We start from the raw sequence: 27186 nt of genomic DNA, 5'->3' as shown, positions 1-27186 counted from the left end.
ATCTGCTGATTGGTCAGTTTGAATGTCTCACATTTGTGTTTCAGTCACATGCTCAAGGAATGGATAAAAGAAGAGTGTAACTGTTGCTCTTCTTTTTTTTCCCTCTGGGTCCCTTTTTTGCATCACTCTTTCTTTGCTCCTCTTTTTTCTGTATCTTCTTTATGGGGGCTTTGCTCTTCCGCTGTACCTGAGCTCTACCTTCCATCTTGTTTACTCTCTACTCTTTTCTCTCTTACTCTCTCTCTCAGGTAACAATTTGGGTACAATTATCTATATGATTTATCTTTTTATATACTATATATATATATATATATATTTTTTTCAACACGTGATGCAACCATTGTTACCGTCAGAGGGGGACAGGGAACGACCGCATCCAGAAACGCACGGAAGGAATGACATCTTTAAAAAGACGCAAACGCACCCGTGTTGCACCGGAGCATGACCGCGGCAACACTACACAGTGAACTGAAACAGATGCTGTTAAAACAGCAGTTGAGAGCTCAGAAGCTTATGATCACAGCTGCACTCGCGCTGTAGAACCACCAGCACTGGAAGAGTCTTCCAGAAGAACAACGACAACTAAACCGACAATATAAGCACAACTTGATCATCAGGGTCCTGAGGGAAGCAAGGAAACTGAATCGCCTTGCGCCCCCTTTATACCCTTTTGGGACTTATCTCTGGTGCTACTGCGCTGCAGAGACCTCCCTTTAAGCCACTACAAGCAGCTGAGTAAAAAAACTGTTTTTAAAAGAACAGTTCTCCTGCTTGTTTCTATCAAGAGGGTAGGGAACCTGCACGCTTTTTGGTCAATTAATCGTGCCTGGAATTCGGGTCGTCCAACTCTCACGATATCCTGAGACCCCGGCCTGGATGTGTGCCCAAGGTTCCTACCTCTCCCTTGAAAAGGGGACCAGGTGGTAAGCCTGCAAGCACTGCCCTGGAGGAGGCAGACCCAGCCCTGGCTTTTTCTCTTCCCTTTCTGATCCTTGTGGTTATAACTGGACATAATGCAAAGCCTCAGGACCTCAGACCAGCTCTTGTCTGTTTTGGAGACCATCAGAAAGGGAAGTCTGTTTCTAAGCAGAGGTTGGCCCACTGCATAGTGGTTGCCATCATCTTGGTGTGTTATCCCAATTTGCATGTGCCCCCCTGGGTAATGAGCTCCTCCAAAGAGAGAGAATAGCTCCCTCCAAGGAGTTGACAAAAAATGTGTCTCGCTGACAGATGCTTTAGAGCTGCGGCCTGGGAGACACCTATCACGTTTGTTAGAAAAATTGCCTACGTGTCGAACCACTGCTTCCCGTTGGCTCCCTTCTCATGAAGCCAGTTTTCACTAAGCCCGGTTCGATGTGTTGGCTTGGTGTGCCATTCCTCTTCTACGGACTGGATACATGCGCAATTCTTGCTCCAGTAGAGTTCCTCTTTAGCCGAACCCTGTCGAGTTCATCCATACCCTTCGGCTACGGACATGGCAGAGCGTCCAAAGCCAGCCCTTTCACTCGTATGCACTGGTGGAACCTGTGTTAGGCTGGGTCCATATGTTGTGATCCCTACGGCGATCCCATATGTGTATTCTTCCACGGTACGGCTCCCAGCAGTGAGCCCGTGTCTTCCCTTGGCAGAGCCTGCTCTGCCGTCACTGACCGGTTGAGTCTCCCCCCGTTATAGGCTGGAGCCACCCCAGTGACATTCCACATGTTGCACTGCCCGGTAATCCGCCCAGTCCATATGTGTATCATCCACATATTACATCCCTATGGGCAGGGTGTGGCTTCTGTAGTGTATTCCTTTCCAACGAAAGAGAACACTTTCTCAGTGGTCTTGTGGAACAGCAGTGACTTCCCTGGCCTAAGCCCTATCCCATCTCCACCTCAAATAATGTGGGGGGATCAGAAGGCTTTTGTGTAGGCACTGGAATGTGGCAGCACTAGTGGTGTTTATTAGGATCCCAATCAGTCGACCAAGGCGAACAGGAGAGCCTGGAAGAGAACGTCTCATTACGTATGTAACCCTCGTTCCCTGAAGGAGGGAACGGAGACGTAGTCCCGTCGCCACTTGCTGGACCACCGTTGACTCCAGGCTCCACTCGGCTCCTCAGCGGAAAAACAACTAGTGCGTGTATCCACTTTCGTATTTATACCCGCGCTGCGGGGCGGAGTGTGAGATGCAGATCTCACACGTCAAAGTGCATTGGCTTGTTTTAACAGTACTCAAAGATGATTGGCTCCCTAAGCGTGATCCCAATCAGTCGACATGTGTTCTATGTCTCCGTTCCCCCCTTCAGGGAATGAGGGTTACATACGTAACTGAGACAGTCCCTCTGGTTCAGTTTCAGCCTTCAGCCGCGGCCAGCGCCAGCGCTAACTCGTCTGCTGCCCACTGCAGCCGGCAGTCTATCGCTGCCACACACAATAGTTCTGTGGCCACTCGTAATAGTTTAATGGCCTCTCCGACCGTGACTGTCACCTTTCCCCCTCCCACAGGTGAGACTCTCACAGCTTCTTCTGTCCACACTTCTTACATTTCTCTTACTCCTGCCTTCCATTTTTTTATTAAAAATATTGCCTAATTGTTTACTGTAAATACATGAAGGGAGTTATTGGCACAATTTCACCTATAGTAAGTCAGTCTAGTCACTAGGAACATGGGCTACTACAACCATTTTGAACATGAAAAAACCCTTTTGGTGAATTACAGTATTTTTTCTGAAAATAGTTGTGTAATGCGTTAATGCAGTAAGACGGTGATATTAAAACTCAGTAGCCTATACACCATATTGAACATGCAACGCGCTATTGCACGTTAAGCGTTTTTATAGCGTAATGGTTGTTCATAATCTGATTTAATCTGTTTGCTTCTACAAAGTATTCTTTAATAATAAGGTAGGCCTATATTGTGTACTAAATTCGGTGCTTTAATATCACTTTCTTAATCCACATTAAGCGTCTTAAATTGGGAAGAACGCTTGATTATGCTGCCGTTGTCTGTTTTAGCAGCTACTGTCATCTAGTGGTAGCAGGTTTTCTCAGACAGCTGTGTGTGGATTGTGCAAGGCTAAACCGGCGAAATGAAAGTCTCAAAATCCAAATAAATCAAATGAGATTGACTCAGAAAATACATCAATGAATGCACGCGTGTCATCTGATCCACAAATGCACATCTTCTTTGTTGCATGCACAAATTATGATACTCTAATACAAAATAAAACATTTGTATTCACAAAAATGTCTCTATTTGTACAAATTGCAACACATTCATTTTATTTAAAATTTTGCACATGCAAGTTGAAAGGCATTTGGTTGTGGATATTAATACATATCTACAACATTTATCAAGTTAATGGATAATTGTGCTTGCACGTGTTAATCATTTTGATACTGTATTCATCCCATAGAATACTACAATCCTACTGGACAGCATGGAGAGCTTAAGAATTTCATTCTTCCAGCAACCAGCCTTTTCCCAACTTTTACCTCCTTTTAATTTCTTAATTCGTGAAATTCTTCTTAATTCTCAACCAGGTTACCTCCATCCAACCCAGTACCATCATCAAAGTCTATCTTAGCGATATTCAATTTATCTTTAAATTATTCTACTGCTGTCCATGTCCCGCTATAACAAACCCTCAGATCACACTCCTAATCAAAGAAATAAAAATAATAAAAAACAACCCCACACTATAAACCCGAATAAGTTGGTAAAACTCAAAAAATCTGAGTTAATCAGTTACATAAAAACAATTAAGTTAAGAAATTCAAAGTTTAAGTAGTCAGAACTGGAAGACTTTTATTTTGTACTCATACATTCTAATTGCTCTTAACTTGAAATATTTGAGTAAGACAATTCATACATTTAACTTACAATTTTTATGGTAAAGGAAACTTGGCTAGCTTTAACTAGCTAATTCAGTAAATGCCAACTTGTTAATTGATAACACAATGCTTTGATAGCACTAGCATAGCATAGCAATTGCTAAAAAAGTATGGCAATATATAACATTTAACATTTCATACAATTTGCAATTGTAGAAAAAGCATGCTGGGAAATAGAAATCCCAGCTCAGTTTCAGTAATTTTTTTAAGTTTGTCTAGATTAAAAGAAACAAGTTCATAAAACTCAAAACAGTGAAACAATTCTGATTACTTAAAATGTGTCAGTTTTGTGAACTCAAAAGAAAAATAATTTTTTGTTTTTCGGTTTCGGTCATTTGGGTAAACCATATTGCCCACGTTTTCCAAGCCACCAGTGTGTACATATACACCGGCGCCTACTTTATTTGATCATTTATTTAGCCTATCTGTTTCACTTTCCTTAATTGTCTTCATTTACTTATTTTACTTTATTTTATGATCACAGTAAAGGTTAACCATTGACCATTGTTTTCCAGTTGGTGGCTAAAGGAAAATGTCAAGTCTCAATATTGGAATTTTTTCCGTTTTAAAACATGAAGATATCACACAAGCAATGTGCAAACTTTACGCGAGAGTTATGCGGGTGAAGAAGTCTCAAACCACTATACAGAAAGTGAAAAAGACAATATACACCGAAAGCTCGCCAGTTTTTACTAAGACAACGATAGATAAATCTACTTCAACATATGCTGATAATAGTATATAACTGTCTCAATTTATTTTCATAATATTTCTCTTGTGGCCCATATGTAGTTAAAAAATGAGAAAAGAAGAATTTCGCATTAAACTAGTTATTTTTTAATCAAAGCTGCTCTTAATATTCATTGATGACTGATTATTGCACTGTTAGGACATATTAATATAGACTGTTAATTATTTTAATTACAGGCCTATTATTCATTGTATAAATTGACCTAAATGTTTTTAAATCATTCACAATGAGGAGTAAGCTAGTCTATCTAATCTTTTATTATCATTGCAGCGCGTCAGTTACGTTGATGTGCTAAATGATTGCAGGGCAAATTAATTGTAATATCAATGTAATAATAAAAGTAGGCCTACCCTAATAATAATAATAATAATAATAATAATAATAATAATAATAATAATAATAATAATAATAATAATGATAATAATAATAATAATAATAATAATAATAATAATAATAATAATAATAATAATAATTGAATAGGGCTACATGAATTGGAAATGCTAAATCCTCTTGATATCGAAAGCTGATGCTTTTGACGATATTTCTGGATACACAATATCATGCAGGGCTTGACATTAAGCCTTTTCATGTGCTTGTCCTTGTAAAAAAAGTTGCTTGTCCTGGGAAAAAAATTGTATTGTAAATATAATTTATTCTGAAGCAATATTTCCATCAGTGTTCAATCAGCTTTGAAATATTTAAATCTACCGCCCCCCTCCCCCCCCCCCAATTAACAATTAAATGTTTGCTTTATCTTTCATATTAAATTTCTTAATTTGACCAATAAATAAATAAATTATTTAAAATTAATTATTAATAAATATAAATTAATTATTCTAAATTAGATTAATAGACACTATAGGGCTGTTCAAATTAAATTATTTACACACAAAAAACAACTGCATTGAATAATGTGGGTCTTGGCAGGTGACTGTCTTAATGAGCGAGTCATTCATTCATTCATTCAAATGATTTGTTCAAATGACTAATTCATTCCAAGAATGAGGCAGTTGTTTATGAATGGGTCATTGAATGTGACACAACCTATTTGTTCAAAACGCTGAATCATTCAGTAATGAAACACGGTTGAGTGTTTCTGCTGCTGTAATCTTTGTTTTGAACTATATCCGCTAAAACAGAACAAAAATAGTCTATATTGTGTCTAAAAGGTAAGTGACTTCATTTTAACTGTTTATAGAACTGTTGTATGAAATCAATCGTGATAGTTTCAGGAAAACAGCACTTGTCGTGTGATGTTGCTTAAATCTATCATACGTTAAAAATATAAAAAAAACTCCATATTTAGAATTTATATCGGCAGTGTGTTGTTAACTAAGTTTCTTTGTGTGAGCTACGCTGTTTCCATTTCTCTCGAGAGGCTGCGCGATCCTCAACAGCGCAACCTTGTTTCCGTCAGTAATACATTTATTATCCACACAGCAAAATCCCCAGTGTACATATGTACACTCTTGGTGTACATATAGGTCCAACTACAGGGTGTTAAAAATGAACACTGAAGCAGTGTTGAAGTTAATGAGATAATTAAGTGATTAATTAAGTGATGATTGGCCATTAGTGGTGACACCTAATGTTAATAAGCAAAGTCATTGAAGGAAAGAGAAACAACAAGAACAGAAAAAAGAGAAACACAAGAAATACTGACTTCGAGCCATTAGACATTATTGTAATGCTTAATTTAACACTGGGGATTTGGTTGTGCACTATCGATCGCACTTATAAATGTAATAAAATCAGAATTTACTTGTCCATTCAAAAAATCCACTTGTCCTGGACAAGCGTTAATGTCGAACACAGCGTTGCATGGTCTATCGGTGCAAATGGCACAAAGGTTTATCACGCATATTTCACATGTACTGTATAGTGTGAGCAGTCAAGTCACAGCTCGATGATCAGACCGTATAGTGTGAGCACATAAATCCTGAACTATGGCTTTACATTGGATGTGATCTACTCGTAAAGTGTGAGTTGATAACCTTGCTGCAATCGCACAGTTTATGCCCGGCTTTAATGGTATTTTAACACTCTGTAGTGTGGACACATATGAACACTGAGGGCTTTAGTTTCACACTGGCTATTTTGCTGTGAACAACTTATAGTGCCAATTTCTAAGGAAACCAAAACAGCTTTAAAGAGGGAACAAGAGTAACAGGAGAATTATTTAAAAAGGAGTTGAATAATATATATATATATATATATTTTTTTTTTCTTTTTTTTTTCTTTACATTCTATAGAGCAGGTTTTTTTAATATCGGACTACTGAAAGTGCAACTAAAAGTTCAAAAGTGGATTTTTTGTCTAGTTGGATCTCAATCAAATGAGAGATCTCTGAGGGAGTTACAGTAAGCACTTTTCGTGCATATAAGGAAAGATGGGAATGATTCCCCACAAAGATGATGATCTTTTTAAGTATTTTATTCTACATACAGTAGATTGAAATATTATAGTGTTTTTGTAATGGTATTAAGAACCTTTACAAACAAAATGAAAAAGGGAAAGGAAAAAAAAAACAGTACAGTTAAACAAATCAGGCAAGCAAAGCAAATAATATACCAACAAGGCCAATATACATAATATTAAATATAATATGTTGTTTCTGCATTAGATCTCTTGAATAGTCAATGCTGCAAACTAGCATTATGTTAATTAACCAAACTGCACATTTCTTATTTGATTCATTAAATGATCATCAGTTGATTTTTCAGTGGCACAAATGAGTCTGTACACCTTCAATAATATCTCCTTAAATAGAAAGATTTAAGTGTCATACGTTGATGGGAAAATTGTTTTAAGTGACTAAAAAAATATCATCTGCCAACAATTTAAGTTTACTGAATATGGATGATTAAGAGTGAACAGTCTCCCTTACCTTCTCCTTTTAGGGGTGTCTCCAGAGATGTAGGAGAATAATGGAGAAAAGCAGATATATTTTCAGTCTGATATCCAGCAAGCAATCAATGAGTCCACCAAGGCTACATCTGTATACTTTTAAAGAATCTACAGAAGAGTGTTAGACTCTCAAAAAAAATCATGATCATTCTTGGTGATTGCACTAACGTTAAGGAAATAGTTTAATATTTGATGAAAACAACCTTTAAACTCATAAGTAGGGTGTGGATGGAATTGTCTTACAGATAAGATTATTCATGATTGTACAGTACCAGTTTTATTTTTTGCTGCATTTAAAAAAAAATGTTGGATTTAGTTTTACATGGTGATGATGCACCTACATTAATGAAACTTGGACACAATATCTAACTGTCACACAATGCACCAGGCTAGCTCATCAAGTCATTCAAATAGAAAGACATAAACAAAAGCCTTTAAAAACCTGTATCTCCTTCAAAATGAAAGACATTGAATTGGCTGTAAAAACATATTTCAATTTTCAAAAATACAACAGATTGTATATGGTAAAAGGGTAAATATTAAAATACAAAAAAGTTTGTATGCTAATTTTTATGTGCACATTACTGACCAGTAGTGAACCTGAAGGATCCATTACGCATGAGGACAAAACAGTAAATTATGTTCAGAGTGCATTTTGTAATTATCTTAATAACTCAGCTAAAGTAAATGTAATTCATTCACGTAAATATTCATCAACTGAATAGTCTTTTTTCAGGTTCAAAGGTCATTTTGAAAGAAATTATACCTCCTTCCCACCACCTTTGAACCATGTCACTTTCATATAGAGTCCAAATTTAACACTTACAGAGTGTCAAATGATAAAATAAATGCAACATAATACGCTTAAACATTGTATACACATTATGTGAATGATAGTCATGGATAAAAGTGAAGTCAGCATTATAACCCTGACCCAATTACAATATGATATTACAAGTAATGTCATAAAAATCGTATCCACATCGAAACATAGTTATTACCATAATCTTTGAAAAAGATTTAATGTCAAATACAGATAATGGGAATATGGTGGGAGTATTCAACAGTCTCACACAGGCAGAGCATGCAGTGTAGGTTCCGTGTGGTGTGAAAACATGGAGGAAAAAGTGAGAGGTTTTTACAACCTTTACAACCGAGTGCTGAGGGAAATTTCAATGTCATGCCTAATAAACCAGGGTTTATAAGGGCAGCAGCGCTTTATTTACAAAGGTTACATGGGGGAAAGCTCTATTTCTGCTGTTCCATAAGCACCATCTACGGTCAGAGAGTGAATTTACAGTTTCATTCAGCCTGTCTGCAATTTTTGCTCAGACCAATGTGAAAATCAAATACATTTTTACCAGTAGATAGAAAATAAGTCAAGTCACCTTCATTTATAAAGCGCTTTTAAAGGGGTCATATAATGCCATTTTTGTACAAGTTTATATCAATCTTTAGGGTGAATGAAAACTTTGTAATATACTTTTATTAAAAATTCTCATTAGTATTGTAAGAAAACACTAATTTCACCTGGTCGAAAAACGGCTCTGTTTTCAGCACGCCGTTTCAGTGCATATGCCTTTAAATGATAATGAGCTTTGCTCACTCCACCCCTCTGTTCTTTGGGGCGATTTGACAACGCATGTGGAGTGTTGACAACAGTTGAGGGTATATTATGGAACAAGAATGTCAGCGCGAGTCTCTGAGGAAACATCTGTGCAACCGTATCAATTTGAACAGACCCGGAACAAGATGACGGGCCCGAAGAAGTTCGACAATTAAGGCTCGAACAGGATGGTTCTGAATGGTTGGTTAAGGTAATGTCACTTTGATCTATTTTGTACATGTACTGGCGAGTAGTGAGATACAGACGCTATGTCAAGTCAAGTCAAGTCACCTTTATTTATATAGCGCTTTTACAATACAAATTGTTTCAAAGCAGCTTAACAGAGATAACAGGAAAGTAAAGTTGTAATAGTATTGTTAAATTCAAAATTAAATGTTAAATGTCCCCAACTAAGCAAGCCAAAAGCCAATGAGAATGAAGGCGAAAAAAAGGCGACAGTGGCAAGGAACCAAAACTCCATCAGGTGACAGAATGGAGAAAAAACCCTTGGGAGAACCCAGGCTATGTTTACTGATGTAACTTATAGGTTAGTTCGTTGACAGATTGATGTTGAAAAACTTTTTTTTGGTAAATGTAGGCTTGTCAGTGATGCGTAACGTTATCTCAGTGTTAGGTAGAACCGTCAGGGCTGAAACACTGACATGAGGTCATGGCAGGAATGTTTCTAGTTGAAGGATAAACATTAGCGGCATTCATCGTGAAGCGTGCCAGCGATTTGCAAAGATTAATATTTAAAGGTTAATAAAACGTTACAATCACTTCTTCTGGAGGTGCAGCAGGAACACGAATAGTTGGTACCGATTCTGTTTTCACCCAGCCAGCGCAGCCATGTGGGGCCTACATGGGTTTGACCTGGGCTATCTAACTGGGACCCAGCCAGTTTTGTCCACGTTTTCCATGTAGGCCCCACATGGGTTTGCCCAGATTAAATGAACACTGCTCAGTGAGCACACTACAGGCTGTTAAATGTAACACTGATCAGTGTTGGAGTTAATGAGACAATTAATTGATTGAATAATGATTGAGCATTATTGATGAACACCTGCTGTTAACAAGCAGAATCACTGAAGAAAAGAGAAACACAAGAACTACTTTCAGCCACAGCCTTAGATGAAATCAACTGAAGATACAATACATTAAATCTCTCAAGATCTGATTAAACAACTCCACTGATTAAAAAACTTCACCTTCTCTAGTGCAGCTCAACCAGGCTTCGCCAACTTTTCTGAGTACTCCATGGACAAAGATTATTTAAATGAGTAACGTCATGGCTTCATAAGATCCGGAAAAAAACGCGTTGTAGGCCAAACAAGCCATTTGTTGTAGTTCTTGGAAAGTGGATTCTGTTAAATTAAAATATCTCCCTTTGGAGTGTCCTTTGAGCTTTGTAAAATTGCAGATTTTCTTTATGCTCAAAAAGCAACATTACAGATTAACTAAAGTTGAAAAGTGAAAAAGCTTAATAGGACCCCTTTAACTCAGGGGATTTTGCAGTGTATGCACTGTAGAAATACTAGGGGTGTCCCCGACTAAGGGATTTTCATAGTCGAATCAGAATCGTCAAGTCTTCCCTTTAGTCGACTAATAGTCGAATCATGTGTGTGGGGTTGGGGAGGGGGCGGGCTTTAACATTTTAAAGCCGCAATGAAGGCTACAGAACATCACACAAAGGTATAGAAGAAAATGTAGAAAAACATTTCGGATGAATGAAACTAAGAAATAACATAAATAACTGCAGAAAGGCCACACGGCAGACAGGATTTGCATTTTACATGACAAATAATCAACAATTAATTTACATAATTAAATTAGAACAGAATATACCCTTCTAATAAAAAAAAATACAAAACGAAATAAGTCAGAATCAAGTCACAAGATGCAGAACAAATGTGTGCAAAGTGCCTAAAGTGCAGGGGGACATATATTCAAAACACAAGCCACAAATAGTTAAATCAGATAACCCTGAGTGATCAATAAATAAAAGAAAAATAAAGAAATTATTGAAATATCGAAAGTATAGCAAGATTTGTCAACTTTGTCTTTTTAACTGCAGAAACAACAATAAACGCTAAACTCGAGTGACAGTTTAGCTAAACATGTTCACAGCATCCAAAAATGAAATTAGAACCGGCTGAAATGTTTGAAAATCACTTGTACCCTTCCTGATCGAGAGAAAAAAAATCGTACTCGGTTACTAACGTAACCTCTGTTCTCTCTAGAGAGGGAACGAGTACTGCGTAATATCTTACGCTATGGGAAAAACCTCTTTTCCACGAGATATTGAAGCCAAAAATGATCCTTAATTTTGAATTAATGTAAAACGCGTTGCGGCAGCATGCAGACATAGGCAAGACGGCTTGCGTGCCTATTGGCTGCCCTGCGGCAACAGCAGCAGCCTATCGAGAGAGGCGCTGCGTGACACCATATCCAATGGGGGCGCTTCGCGCCACTACGTTACATCCCGCCGAAATAGGCGTGGCCTTGCGTACTGGGATCCGACACCAAAGTCCCAAGGGCAGTAACCCAGGGCTCATATAGTGCATAATCACCATAGACTCACAGAGAGTCGGAGAAGAGAGCCTGTAAGCATCATTACCCATAAATAGCATCCTACAGGAGCTAATCATGTTAACAGTGTACCACGCAGTCAGGATGAACAGCGTTCAGCCAGAAATGGGTAGCAATACGGGTCTTTCAACACCCATGGAGCTGTTCTATCGATCAGTGAATGATGCACAAGCAAAATTCAGCATTCTGAGCCGGCGCAGCGGGGCAGACAGAGCTGATTACTAGACCGACAGCAGCTTGGCCTGTAAGGCGGGAACCTCTAGGTTATAAAACCTTATAAATGTAGACAGCGAGGCCCAGCCTGCCGCCGTACAGATATCCTGCAAGGTAATCCCGCTAGACCACGCCCACGACAAGGCCATGCCTCTCTTGGAATGCGCTCTGACACCCAAAGGACAGTGCAGGCCCTTAGAAGTGTAAGCCAGCGCTATGGCCTCGACTATCCACCTGGATAGGCTCTGTTTTGACGAGGCTAGTCCCTTAGAACGCCCGCCAAACAAAACAAAGAGCTGCTCAGTCTGTCTGAAAGCAGACGAGCGGGACACATAAGTTCTCAGCGCCCTGACAGGGCATAGGAGACTCGTATCCTCCTCCTCATCAAGAACCGGGAGGGCGGACAGGGAAAACCCCTTTGCCCTGAACGGTGTGTTGAAGGATTGGGCACATACCCGTGCTTTGGTTTGAGTATGACTTTCGAGTCATTAGGCCCGAATTCCATACATGTCCCGCTCACCAAGAGCGCTTGTAAATCCCCAATGCGCTTCACTGAAGCGAGAGCCACAAGAAACACTGTTTTGAAAGACAAATGTTTCATGTCTGACAAATGGATTGGCTCGAATGGGGCGCCTTTAATGGCTTCCAAAACCGTAGAAAGGTCCCACATGGGGACTGAAGGAGGTCTGGGAGGGTTCAGCCTCCTAGCTCCTTTGAGGAATCGTACGACCAGATCGTTTCTCCCCAGTGACTGGCCAGACGCCGGTTGAGTAAACACTGCTATGGCCGCCACATAAACTTTGAGCGTGGATGGGGTTCTGCCCTTATCCAGTAGCTCTTGAAGGAAGGAAAGAACTTCCGTAACCCTGCAGTCTATGGGGTGAAAAGCCCTGAGCTTGACACCAGCCAGAGAACACAGACCATTTTGAGGAATAGAGCCGTCTAGTAGACAGGGCTCTAGCCTGTGTAATTGACCCTTCGCAAAGACCCGCCCCCCTTAGTAACTGTCGCTATGTCCGACAAGCAATGCCGCTCTCACGCACACACCATGTTCTCACGCAGTGAAAAATACATCGCAGATCAGAGAGTAGACTGACAATATGTTGACAGACAGGACTGATCAGGTTACTTTTCGGTTACTTTTGATATTAAACAAATTTAACAAAGTCTCACCTTTCAAATTTGGTCATTTTTAAAAAGAAATTTAAACAATAAATACCGTTTTGTGGCTCTTTAATGTGTCATGACAGTTCGCTGTAGAGCCTCAGTTAAAGCTGCTTGTGAACCGATCATCTCTTCCTTCTAGTTCATTTATAGCATCAAATAAACATGAATGAACCTAAGAAGGAATGTTTTTTTAACCGCGGAAAGGCGTCAGTATATTAAGTTTTTCAAGTTCAAATCATCCCATGTTAATCTACTAACTCTCCTGACTGCTTTGTCGGACAAAATGGCGGATGGCGAAGTATGATTGGTCAGATCACCTTTCAATCAAGCTCCCTGCGAAGAGTCAATTGTGTCTAACACTCCCTCCGGGAGGCTAACGGGTACCCATTGATGGCCCATGCGTGCAGGGACCATAGTTCCGGGCGAGGATGCAAGATCGAGCCATTGGTCTGAGAGAGGAGGTCTTTCCTCATCGGTATTGGCCACGGGGCAGTGCTGGTCAGCTGCATCAGGACTGGGAACCAAGTCTGGTTCGTCCAGAGCGGAACCACAAGCAGCACTGAGCATCCGTTTTCCCTGATTCGTTCCAACACCTGAGGCAGGAGCGAGACGGGGAGAAAAGCATAAAGAGTGCAGCGGGGCCAGACGTGGGCCAGCGCATCCCTGCTTTTGGAGAAAAACTTCAGACAGTGAGCATTTTTCTGGGACGCGAACAGGTCCACCTGCGCTCTGCCGAATGTCTCCCACAGCAGTCTGATCATCAGCGGGTGCAGCGACTATTCCCCTGCTGGAACATTGTTTCTGGACAGTCTGTCTGGTCTCAGATTCAGGTGACCAGGCACATGTGCTGCTTTCAACAAAATTTTCTGACTGGGAGACAGCGAACTTTTCGCCCAATTGACTGTGAGACCCAGATTCTCGAGATGCTCGAGTAATGTGGTGCTGTGTTCTATGAGCTCAGAGTGTGATCGAGCTAGAATCAGCCAATCGTCCAATTAGTTCAAAACTCGCATGCCCCGAAATCTCAGGGGTGTGAGAGACGCGTCCATGCACATCGTAAATGTACGGGGTGCCAGGGACAGGCCGAACGGCAGGACTGTGTATTGATATGCCTGGCCCTCGAAGGCGAATCTCAAGAATCGCTTGTGATGTGATGCTATTTGTATTTGGAAATAAGCGTCTTTCAGATCTATTGACATAAACCAGTCCTCTTGGCAGACTTGCGCGAGGTTTTTCCTGGTTGTAAGCATTCTGAACTGGCGTTTCACAAGCACTCTGTTCAGCTGTCGCAGATCTAGAATGGGTCTGAGACCCCCGTCTTTTTTTCAGTACCGGAAGATATCTGCTGTATAGATCCCCTTCGCTCTGAGCCTGAGATAAAGGTTCTATGACCCCTTTGCTCAGTAGTTTCGCTATTTCGGCTCGAAGTAGATGAGCTACCTCGTTCTTTACCGTAGTTTCAACTCGTGCCGTGTAACGGCGGGGACGTCAAGCGAACTGCAGCGAATAGCCTCTTTTTATAGTGTTCAGCACCCATTCTGACACCATGGAAAGCTTTGCCCACGGATTTGCATGAATAGCTAGAGGTAAAATGAAATCTGGGCTCTGGCCGCCACGTAGTGGCGACCGGAGAGCTCTAATGTGCTGTAAAGTGAACACTGTGCTTGAAGCATCTGAGGCGGGGAGCGCGCTGATCACAGCGGGCGGTCTGGCCGCGCTCGATTTCTCTATGACAGTTTGTGAAGAGGAAATGAGCGGGACAAAACCGTGGGGTTCAACATGTCTTTGAGATAATGTGGGCGCGGGACAGCGGGCACATTTACTGCACTGAAAACACCGTCGGCCTGAGCTGACTGAATGTGTGTGTTGGCTTCGTTTTCACAGAAAATGTGGGACATGCATTATGTAGTGTTTGTGGGCATCGAGATGTGGGCACATACACTACATGTAATGCACAATCGACATGAGTCGCTGGCCGCGCTCAGTGTCTCTATGGCAGTTTGCGTAGAGAGAGCCAGCGGGACAAAACCCCGTGGGGTTCAACGTTTCTGTGAGAGAACGTGGGCGCAGGACAGCGGGCACATTTACTGCACAGAAAACACCGTCAGCCTGAGCTGACTGAATGTGTGTTGGTTTCGCTTTTACAGAAACCGTGGGACATGCATTGTGTAGCGTTTGTGGGCACTGAGTTGTGGGAACATTCACTACATGTAATGCACAATTGACACCATCGGCCATGGCTCGAGTGAAGCTGGCGGGCGAACCGGCGAGCTTTCGCAAGCTGGAGAAGGCTCGGGGACCCGTTGAGTACTGCGCTTTAGGCGCGGCACTATAGCGGGTGGAAGTGCAGACTCGGAGAAAAAATGCCAGGCGAGTCCTCAGAGTCGCCATGGCAATAGCTCGCAATGATGGCAGCCGCCGATCGTGAGCTTCGCTGAAGAGATGAAAATCAGTTTGTATCAGCCTGTCGAGCTATATTTATAGGTCAAGGCCACGCCTATTTCGGCGGGACGTGACGTAGTGGCGCGAAGCGCCCCCATTGGATATGGCGTCACGCAGGGCCTCTCTGGATAGGCTGCTGCTGTTGCCGCAAGTCAGCCAATAGGCACGCAAGCCGTCTTGCCTATGTCTGCATGCTGCCGCAACGCGTTTTACATTAATTCAAAATTAAGGATAATTTTTGGCTTCAATATCTCGTGGAAAGGAGGTTTTCCCCATAGCGTAAGATATTACGCAGTACGAGAGAAACTCTCGTAAGAGAACTAGTCTTTCACTCTGTCTGTGTCTCTGTGTCTATTTGAGTCTTTTCAAATTGTGTGCGCGGATAAAATACATTCTAAAACGCTTAACATGAAAAAAGTTTAACGGCTTAATGTCCTAAGACAGTTATATTAAAATATAAAATTCTATACACACCTTATTAATAAAGCATACTGTATAGCCTACAGAAAAGCAGATGAAACCAGAATATGAACGCAACATTTTCCTCCCATTGAAAACCGTTATTATAAAGAAAACGCTTTAAGTGACTTTAGGAGGAACACGTTGTGTTCATATTCTGGGTTCATCTGCTTATCTGCACATAGTATGGTTTCTAAATGAGGTATGTACTGTAAAAGTGCCCTTTAAGTGTTTTAAAAGCTTTTTTCACGTTAAGCGTTTTAGAATGTCCCGAGGAAAACCAACTTGTTAACGTTGGCCTGCAGAAGTGCGATCATGGTTTTCCTGATGCTAAATCCAGTCTGGGAAAATATCCTTTCTGATGGTGTGCATCCACACTTTAGATTTTCTTAGCCCAGACATTTTTAAAGATTTAAATTCCTGCCATCAAAACGCTCCTCTTTCGGTCACGTATCGAAAGTGAAACTTAAATCTGTCACTGGGGTGTTTGGATTTATTCACGCACGTTAAAAATATTTATTAAAAGCTTCTTCGTTTGCACATTTGTATTTACAGCATTATCATAATAGGCTAACATATTGACAGAGAACCGGTAGTTCCATGTGAAATCAGACATTGAGCACCCTTATATAAACTCTACGAAGATTCGCCCGTGAGATTGGTAGTCAAATCAGGCTCCTCCTATCGATGCATCGAATCTTCGACCTGGATTAACACAATACAAATATGTGGTTGCAATTACAATTACAAAATATTTTTTTTTTTTTTGTTAATTAAAGCAATTATACAGTACCCCAAATTAATTAGATTATTATTACAGTACAGGTATTAAAATATTGGAGATGTAAAATGTAACACATCATGACTTGTTTTAACAAAAACTAAAACATGTATGAAAATTATCTGGATAGAAAGATTAAATAATCTTTCTCATCTTCACATCTACAGAAAGTCCCCTGCATTGAATTATCATTTTAATTTTCAACTTAGTTTTCATTGATTTCTCTGTTGTCCTGTCTGCATTTGTTTATTGCTGTTGTTACATTCCACGTATGTTTGTGTGTGTTGCTTGTTTGTTTATTTTGTGCTCTTTTTCTATTCGCACTACTGGGACGCGAATCATTGGCTGCTTGTCAGACGTGACGTCATAACGTTATGGATCACCTGTGACGTCCACCAATCCTGGAGTTTTTCCGCCGGTTTAAAAGCCCCATTGAAGAGAAGCGTGGAAGATCAGCGCCAGATCTCAGCACACATCCATGCGTGTTTGTTTGTGGAATTGAGTTCACGTGTATGTTTGGTGATTATTATAATCTTGATACTTATTTGCTGGTTCAGAGATTGATATTTGGGTTGACGATGTTATCAATGGAATGGGTTTCAGAACTAGATTTCTAAACTTGGTTATGCATTTGTGAGTATGACTAATGACTGGAATTGAGCGCAGTTTTACCTTATTCTAAAACGGTCTTAAACGCAGTAACCCAATCGTAGATCATGTAGAGTGAAGCTTGTGTTGTGAGTTGTCTAAATTCTGTCTCTACAATTAAGAAAGACCACGGTAGGTAGCATTCTAATTGTTAGTGTATTTGGAGAGCAGTCGTCACCCATTGTTGTTTTGTTTATATTAGTTGGTTAGTATAATTTAGGTAAGGCGTCGACTACGCCAAAGATTGCGGGTTGTTTTCTGCATTTTCTTTTTGGTAGGTAGCTTTAAAGGTTTTGGGTTAGGTAGATATGGGGGTTATGTTTTGATTATTTCGTTAATTTGACGACCCTCTTGTTTTTCTGATTATTCATGTTTTCTTTTCTTTTACATTTATTATACTTTGTCCTCACTCACGTCCTCACTCTTCGGTGACTGAATAAACGTTTCCAACGTTACGACCTAGTTTCTATGACTGTTTTTTGCCACCTGCTCATCTAGCTGCAGCACCTCACTTAAATGTCACGCAATCATCCCACTAACATCTTTTAAACACGTAACAATTGCCCACTAAAGAAAATATTCACTTTTGCCAGACCAGCTTGAAGATAACTCGTGATTTAAAGAGTCTTTATTGGCTTCTTCAGCTTCAGCGCTTCTCTTCATTTCCTCCAGCTCTCGGACCCAGTCTTTTTTCCCTTTTTTTGTTGGTTAGCTCAGACTGGTTGGAGCCCACTCCATTTACGGCCCTAGATTAGACTGGTGATTTGGGGGTCTGGAGTGTTGAGTTCTGTGTGGAGTTATGTTTGAACGAATCACCTGGAAGATTCATTTGTGTTTGGTTCGCCCTCAAATCCTACACTTCTAAATGCAAATTTAGTCATTGTTTTCGAACAAACTAGCTTATAATGTGACTATATTCATACTAAAAGCCAAAAAGCTTGATTTCCAGTGTTGGGAGGGTCCAGTGCACGTTCAGATAATTCGTCTTGTTTTGGACTTCTAAATGGAAACACAAAGTAACCCAATGCAAGTCTTTTAATCTGTTTAATATGAAAGTCATATTTTCAGATTGAATGGCGTATTTTCCCTGGGTTCAATACAATTACTTAAACGTCACACTCGTCCGCATACATGGGGATTGAGTGAGAAAAAGTATACAAATAAACATTCAACTCATAAAGGGAAATAAAAGAAAGAGTACAAAAGTCGGTAGAGTGGTTATCTCTTCTCCTCACCTGTCAAACCTATTACTGACACTCTACCAACATGCGCAGTTCTCATTGTACCTCAAATTACCATAAAAGCACAAAGTGACCATTACACTATGTTCACGCAAACATTCCCGAGATGTGATGAACACGACTGTATGCAGGCTCTGGACAAATTCGTAAACCCCCAACAAAATGCACGAACAGAAATGCTGGTTAATGTAATTGTGTTTACTTTTAAATGAAATAAAACATCCTCTTTGTGCTCACTGCAGGCATAACTCAGCCACAGTGTGCACTGCTCAATGCAACTGCTGTGTTCCTTCTCATTAAACATTTCTGCAGTCCTCACACAAACCACACGAGGGCACCACTCCCTGCTGCTGAATTCAGGAGAATTCACAATAAAACTGATTCAAATCCTAACTTTGTTACACATATAGGCTACAGTATTTTAAAATTCTTAATTTGCATTGATTCATCTCTTGTCTTCTTTTCATTTGTTCATTGCCCACCAAAGAAAAGTTTAGCTAGACCAGCTCTCAGATAACTCAGAGCGTCTTTATTGGCTTCTTCAGCTTCAGCGGTTCTCCTCAAGTCCTCCAGCTCTATGACCCAGTCTTTTTTCCCAGCCTCCTTCACTCTGGGGATGAAGAAGTCCAGATGCTGAAGAGTGAAGGCCGAGTCTGGCTTTAATGCGATCTGAGACAGATGCTTGATGTTCTGGTAAGCATCGGACAGAAGAATTGACTTTTGGTCCTCAATCTCCTTCAGATCTTGATCAAGATAATCCATTACAACTGAAGACCTCTTGAACTGTCTTTGAGCTTTTTCAGAATCCTTTTTTATGGAGTCAAATTCCAACTGCATGCTGGAGGTCCTGATGACATATTTCTTGTTTTCTTTGACGTGTTTGCTGTGGTGGCACTTCCCTGTGCACACGGTGCAGTGATCGTTTTTCATGACTTCACATTTACTGGGATTCGAAACCCACCAGCAGTCAAACTCATGGCAGTTTTCCTCACAGACGGTGCAGGTCGTCGCCTTCCTGTGCTTCCATGAAGCGCTTTCTATGGGAACCTTCTCTTTGACAGTCTTTTTTACTTTAATGGTAAAGTTTTTACACTCCTCAATCTTTTCTTTGTTTTCGTTCATTGCTTTCTGGATCTGAAGTTTTTCAGACTTTTTTGACTCTTTCTCTTGAATTTGCAGCTGTAAGTTGCACATTGACGCTTCTAATCGAATGCGCTCAATCAGGACATTTGAAGTCAACTCTAAACTTTTTCTGTTATTTTCATCCAGAGACTGAAGAAAGTCCTTCATGCCATCCATGCTGTCCTCCCAGGCGTCTCTTTGAGCACGAACGTGACGCTGCCCAGTGTGACGGGCGTCAGCCTGCCGTTTGTTGAATAGGAAATAAACAGGCTGGCCGCTGTGGTCTCGTCTGCAGGGGATTCTAGCTTTATTAATGGCGCCGAGGACGTTTTTGGGTGGCAGACCATCAGAGTGTGTGATTAGAAACACAATGTTGTTCACAATGTCTTTTCCAAACAAAGACAGAATGGAACTGATGATGTAATGCTGTCTGTCTGAGAGGCAATTCTTAGACGCTTGAATAACAAAACACACGGCGTCAATATGACAAATTCCATCTCTGCTCTGAAACAACATGGATAAATTCTCAGCAACCTCCAGATCTTTTTCCAGTCCTCTAGTGTCTCCGTAGCCTGGAGTATCAATGATGGTGAGAGATATGGGACTCTTCATAGGAAAGACCTCATACATCGTGATTTCAGAGGTTTGTGATTCTGATTGGTCTCTGGCTTCTTCTTCTGTGATTTCATACCATATTTCTTCCTCAAACTTCACTCCAAGTAAGTAGTTGACCATGTTGTTGATGATGGTCGTCTTACCAGCGCCGGTTTCTCCCACCAGCAGAACTATTTTGTTTGGTTTTCTGGTGTCTTTTTTCCCATAAGTCCATTTTCTGACTTTTCCATTATCATCAATTACTTTCCTCTCTGTATGTAGAAGATATCGTTTTGGAGGACCTCCATGAATCAGAGCTGGTCTGCGTGGTGGAACACACGGCTTTCTGTAAAATGCAGATGGAGGACAATATGCATCAGAATATTTATATAGGAAGAATTTAAGATTAAATACCCATAAACAATTTTGTGATTATGTAAAATGTAAATATTTAATTTATATTTAATTCATTCATTTTTTAGCATGAACATAAATATAAATATAAAATATAGCTGTAAGCAGCAATTAAGGGGTCAGGGACAAAGAAGGCACAGTAAATCAGGCCATCATGACTGGAAGCATGAGACCAACTGCAACAATGAGCAATTAAATGTATATTAAGATGATTTTATTCGAAATGCCTGAAAATAAAATACAATCACTAGTAATGTAATTTAATGGTTTATCACTTTCGACCAATAGGTGCTGCTGTTACTAAACTGTTGTGGTGTGGTCAGTGTAAGGTGACAATGATACATGCAAAGTTTGGTGTCAATGTGCCAAAGCATTGCAGACATACAGCCTCATCATTTTGGCATTTTGCATCAACTTTGTTGCAGAGCTATACGAAAACGTTTTCGTCTATCAACACAAAATCCATAACTTTTTTGTTGGCACGGTCTGAAGAATGATTAGTAGATGATACTATTAATTTTGCTGAAAATCGGACAAAAGGTCTAGGATGAGTTCAAAAAGTAGTTTTTTTTAAGGAAAATCAAAGAGGCATACAGGAAGTTCAGCCTACTATGGCAAAATTGGTATGTATGTTCTCGGTATGACTCAAGGAATCAATTAGACCACTTTCATTACAATAAGATAATATAAATATAATCAAAGTTATTATAATTTTAAAAATTTCAATATAACTTTTGACCACAAGGTGGCGCTGTCTTGAAATGCTTTGAGTTCCTTCAGGGCATGGTGCCGATGGCATATACTGAGTGTTGTAATGATACACCTATGCATTTGTAAAATATAGCAATTTATGTCAGAATACTGTATTGTAGTTTGCTGCAATTTCATGTATTGTTTAATTTTAGCGCCACTAAGCAGTTACACCACTTTTTTGTCCTCAGAATGCCCAATACATAAGCATGCACAGCAAAATCCCCAGTGTTAAATTAACACTCTTGGTGTACATATAGGTCCAACTACAGGGTGTTAAAAATGAACACTGAAGCAGTGTTGAAGTTAATGAGATAATTAAGTGATTAATTAAGTGATGATTGGCCATTAGTGGTGACACCTGATGTTAATAAGCAGAATCATTGAAGGAAAGAGAAACAACAAGAACGGAAAAAAAGAGAAACACAAGAAATACTGACTTCGAGCCTTTACACATTATTGCACTTATTATTACCAGTGTGACTTTATTTCTGTCATACATCTACAAAAGTTATTGAGAATCAACAGAAGTTTAGACGGCAATGTTTTATGGAATTTTTAATCTCAAGCCACCATTATGGTGGTCAGTGTTTGTTTTAGTTGGGCTCTTGAACCTTTTCATTTTTTATTGTTAGTTTTTCTCTGGCTTCTCCAACATTGAGTTTATAAAGCACATTTGTTATTGCGTGAGAAAACCTGCTAACAATATGTTGTGATGATGACATTATCATCACGTAGTGACCTGATTCACTGATGTCATTCAGAGTCTAAATCTTTGACTATATGATTAATGTTGTGTTTTAATATTGGTAATTGTAACCCTGAGATTCTACAGTTTGAGATCCAACAGAAATATGAAAAACTTTGAAAAATCTTTGTGCACTTGAGCTCTTGTGTTTAGACACACAAACATCAAGAATCAGCATATAAATCACAACAATGGTGACAATAAACAAACTAGTTACACACAGATCAACTCTGAACATCACAAAACAAGCTATTAAAGTCATAACAAAACAATAGCAAAAAAAAAAACCATGCAAACAGGAAAAACAATGAAAATTACAGGACAATTCAGCTGTATAATTTATTCATACTGCAATGCATGATGGGAGCCATGGGTGCATTTTGATTGGTGGCACCCAGCATGCACTGCAATACGAATCTTTCATGTGATTGTCACCATTGTTGAGATTCATATGTAGATTCTTGATATCTGTGTGGGATTTTAAAACTTTCAGCTTATTAAAGCACTGCTGGAATTAGCTACTGTAATGAATAGAACATTTGTATAATCAGTTTATAATGCTGGTTGAGTGAATCAGGACACAACAAATGTAATTTCATAATTTAAACATAGCCATCATGACCTGGGCTGTGTTTCCTAATAGCATTTTAAGCCTAACTTGATCGTAGAACGATTGCAACAAAAGGTCTGTACGATCAAATTAGGCTTACGATGCTTTCGGGAAACACAGCCCATGTCATGTTTTCTCTTGCAGTAACACATGTGCTTTATAAACACGGAGTTGGAGCTGCCAGAGAAAAACTGATGTCAAAAAGCAAAGAGTCCAGAGACCAACTAAAGCAAACACTGATCGCCATAATGGTGACATGAAACGAAACATTCCATAAAAACTTACCATCTAAACTTCTGTTCAATATAAATAAGATTGTGTGTAGATGTATGACAGAAATACACTGGTAATAATAAGTACAATAATGTCTAATGGCTCGAAGTCAGTATTTCTTGTGTTTCTCTTTTTTCTGTTCTTGTTGTTTCTCTTTCCTTCAATGATTCTGCTTATTAACATTAGGTGTTACCACTAATGGCCAATCATCACTTAATTAATCACTTAATTATCTCATTAACTTCAACACTGCTTCAGTGTTCATTTTTAACACCCTGTAGTTGGACCTATATGTACACCAAGAGTGTACACTGGGGATTTTGCTGTGTGTGAAATTTTATGAAAATTTCTTATTTTGGTTTGGAGTTATACCACTTACCATAAAATTGTTTTCATTTTTGGGCATACAAATATGGTCAACGACATATGTTTCTGATTTTCCTACGGTGGTTTCATCTCGATCAGACTAAAGATTTTGAAGGTATTCCCGAAAGTTGTTTAAGTGCTTAATCACAACGTTGTACAAACCATAAGGCGAAACCAAGCATGTTTGGTATCATTGGAATTGGCAAGGATTCATGAATTTAAGGCGATGACTCGAATTAAAATAAATCAACTGAATCCAAAGTTATAAGCAAGTGAATAACTTTTGTCAGCATTGCAAAATGATCTGATCAAATTTATTTGAAAATGTGGACCAATGGCCTAAGAGGAGTTTGAAAAATTTGTATTCTTTGGAAAATTCAAAATGGTGGAAACATTTTCATGACGGAAAATTACACCATAGGGTGCAATCGAATTGTCGAATTGTCTTGAGCCAAGAAATCAGTGGAAAAAATAATTTTGTTTCTAGCCCTTACGGTTCACAAGTTATTAGCATAAACATAAGTGCACATTTGGACAGTTAGTGGCTCTGAGTCAGGGACTCCAAATTTGCTATGGTGACAGTTCAGATTGTCCTCTATCAGTGTGCCAAATTCCATAACTTTTTACCGTACATTTATATGGGCTGCCATAGACTTCCAGAGCGAAGAAGAAGATGGAACAGAAGAAGAAGACTAAGAACGCCAACGGATAATAATCTAATAGTAACAATGTTTTAACCCGGGAAGTTCTTCATTATATTAGCTTATAAAAGATCAACAATTCCCTCCAGCCAGACCAGCCATAATACAACTATCACATTTTAGTTTAAACCCTATTATTGTAATAATTGAGAACATTCTCTTACGGCATATTGGGACCTTGATTCAAGCTGCTGCTGCCCTGACAGGGTTTTCTGGGTAATGCCATTGTTGCCGGGGTTAAAGCGACAGTCCACCAACAATTAAAATTCTTTCTTCATTTACTCTCCCTCTTGTCGTTCCAAACCTGTATGACTTCATTTGCTCTGTGGAACACAAAAGAAAATATTTTGAAGAAAATTGGAAAACAAACAACACCAGACCTCATTGAGTTTCATTGTATGGACAAAAACATAAACATTTCTCAATTTCTTATTTTGTGCCTAATTCTTGAGGTTTTTGATCAAATAATAAAATTCACTTCCTTTCTTAGTCTGTTTTCATGTAATAGTCCATTAATTGCCTGAAAGATTCAGTTACCAGAAAAATTCAACCTGCGTAAAAAATGGATTGAGGAAGTAAATCAGTCGCATAATACAAACATTTACACTGTGTTGATTTTGTCTGTTGAGTTGAATCTCTTTTAAATGTAAAGAATATTTTATTTAATAGCCTGTATAGAGGTATTTTAAATTAATTGCATTTTTTTTCTCAAATTCTCAAATTCTCATTCTACCGGCCTCATGCCGGTAGACACGATTAACCGTCAACAAAATAAAAATTTGTCAACCAGGAGAGATTTTGAACTATCGTCTCAATCGCGGTTACGCTCGTGTGATGTTGCTATGCTGCGCCATCACGAAATATTATCGTTTGCATGCTTTTTTAAGCATTTCTGTCTTAAAACAGGTGATTTTAAACCGTTTAAGCACAATTAGCAGCGGATGAGAACTAATTTTAGTACATGCGTGTGCTCTCTGGGAGACTTTTTCTAACACAAAGCTTCTGCTCATAAAGCGTGTAAGAACTGAACTGAGAACTGGTGCTTTTTGCCGCCTAATTGGACTTGAACGGTTAAATACACATAACTATGTGTCAAAGTGATCATGTCTTTGCAAGTAAACAGTCATTTATGTCATAAGTCAATGTTAATAGTTGAGAAAGAAAACGCATGAGTATATTGGATCCCTGCAGTCGATCTTAAAGAGACAGCAGCCTAATAAACCTACTGTCATTATTAATGATTATCAAACAACAATAAAGAGAGGAAATCTCTCACTGCTCTTGACTGAATCCCTTTTATTACTTTAATAAAAATAAATGTATATATACACAGCAAATACTATGTATTGGTTTTTGGTAATACTTTTTTTACATACTTTATTTTACAGTGTCATTTTTACATATGTTACATGTAATTACCATAGTAACAACAGTAAATTATGCCTTATTACATGCAATTAACCCTCAACCAAATCCTAATCCTAACCTAACCCTATAGTAAGTACATGTAGTTAATTAATATGACACTGTACTTAAATATTTAATTCCACTGAAACAATGACACCTTAAAATAAAGTGTAACCTGTTTTTTTTATATACATTTGATTATACATTTTATGTAGTATTTCTAGTGCTTGGAGTTTTTCGGGTAGGTCCATTTCATTTGTGTCTCTTGTAGTTTGTTTTCTTTGCTCTTTCTTTATCAATGTGTACTTGTCTTCAGTAAGCTTGAGTTTGTTTAGGCTAGTATTGTTTTTTTAAATGATATTGAAAATAGTGATAAGAATTATAAAATGTCAAAGGTATCCAAAAACAGTATATATCACAATATAATTATTTTTGCTTTAAATAAGGTTTTTATGGTATACAGTTATCGTGAAATAAAATGACAAGATTTTGATGATATCGCACTCCTATACACACACACATATATATAGTATACACACAAAATAATTAAGGTAACGACAACAATAGATTGTTTTAAAAATGTATAAATAGTTTTAAAATTGTGATCTTAAAGTTTTTTTCCTGAGAGAGAATTTCTTTATGATACTTACACAATTCGAGATCATGTTGTTGTGGAGTTTTCCTCTTCATCAGTCATGAACAGTCTCAAGGGAGATGTTTTAAAAGAATGGGACGTCTCTCTTGCTTGTTTTTCCAGTAATACCAGTTTGTCACTTGATTAAAAGGAACATGAGCTGGGTGGTTTTATTTATCTGGCACGGTTTGGGAAATCTGTGAAAGCACGCAAACTTAGATTAAAAATGTAGGAAACTGAATTGTGGACTAATTCAACAATTATAATTTTCTTTTTACATGTAAAATCTATTGTACATGTAGTGAAGAGTTTGAAACTGTGTGTATACATTTTAAATAAAATTCCATTGCTAATTTCTCCATGGCTTTTTATGACAGCTCTTATTCTGAAATCTGTTTTCGTGGTTTCATCTTCCGCAGTGTGGTCTTGACGTCATTTGCGCTGCTAGCGTTATTACGGGTTATTACCCGTACACTGTAAAAATGAATACGAATGAATATGCTGAATCTAATCAATAAAATTGAGGCAACAGATTACAAGCAATATTATTAATTAAATTTAACAAATTAGAATTGAGTAATAATTAACCAAATTAATTCCTTAAAAGTTAACCATTTAAAATGAGTAAAATTTACACATTTTTTTTAAACAAAAATATCGGAATAACAGACTGACGTCAAAGATGAATTAAGAACACTTTTTTTTATTGCCAACATTGAAGACACCTGATGTTAACAAGCCGAATCACTGAAGGAGAAAACCGTAATTGGTATGTTACCATTATGGAGATTAATGTTTGCTTTAGTTCGGCTCTTGACTCTTAAATCATTTACTTTTAATTTTGTTTGGTTGTTGTACTTCAGTTATAACAGCCAGATGAACAAA

General features: G+C 38.8%; 1 protein-coding gene across 1 annotated transcript; it reads right to left on the bottom strand.

The window, feature by feature from the left end:
- Positions 1-18471: 18471 nt before the first annotated feature.
- Positions 18472-26424, bottom strand: LOC143736763 (uncharacterized). The gene is made up of 3 exons (XM_077227454.1): positions 26318-26424; positions 24425-24583; positions 18472-20744 (listed from the first exon to the last, which is right to left on the bottom strand). The coding sequence occupies exons 2-3, from the start codon at positions 24484-24486 to the stop codon at positions 19154-19156; spliced, it is 1653 nt and encodes a 550-aa protein (XP_077083569.1). The 5' UTR covers positions 24487-24583; positions 26318-26424; the 3' UTR covers positions 18472-19153.
- Between the last annotated feature and the right edge of the window lie 762 nt (positions 26425-27186).

Source organism: Siphateles boraxobius, unplaced genomic scaffold (assembly GCF_051911475.1).
Source record: "Siphateles boraxobius isolate OS27281-9 unplaced genomic scaffold, OSU_SipBor_1 130, whole genome shotgun sequence".
Classification (NCBI taxonomy): domain Eukaryota; kingdom Metazoa; phylum Chordata; class Actinopteri; order Cypriniformes; family Leuciscidae; genus Siphateles; species Siphateles boraxobius.
This window is presented reverse-complemented; position numbering and strand designations above follow the sequence as displayed.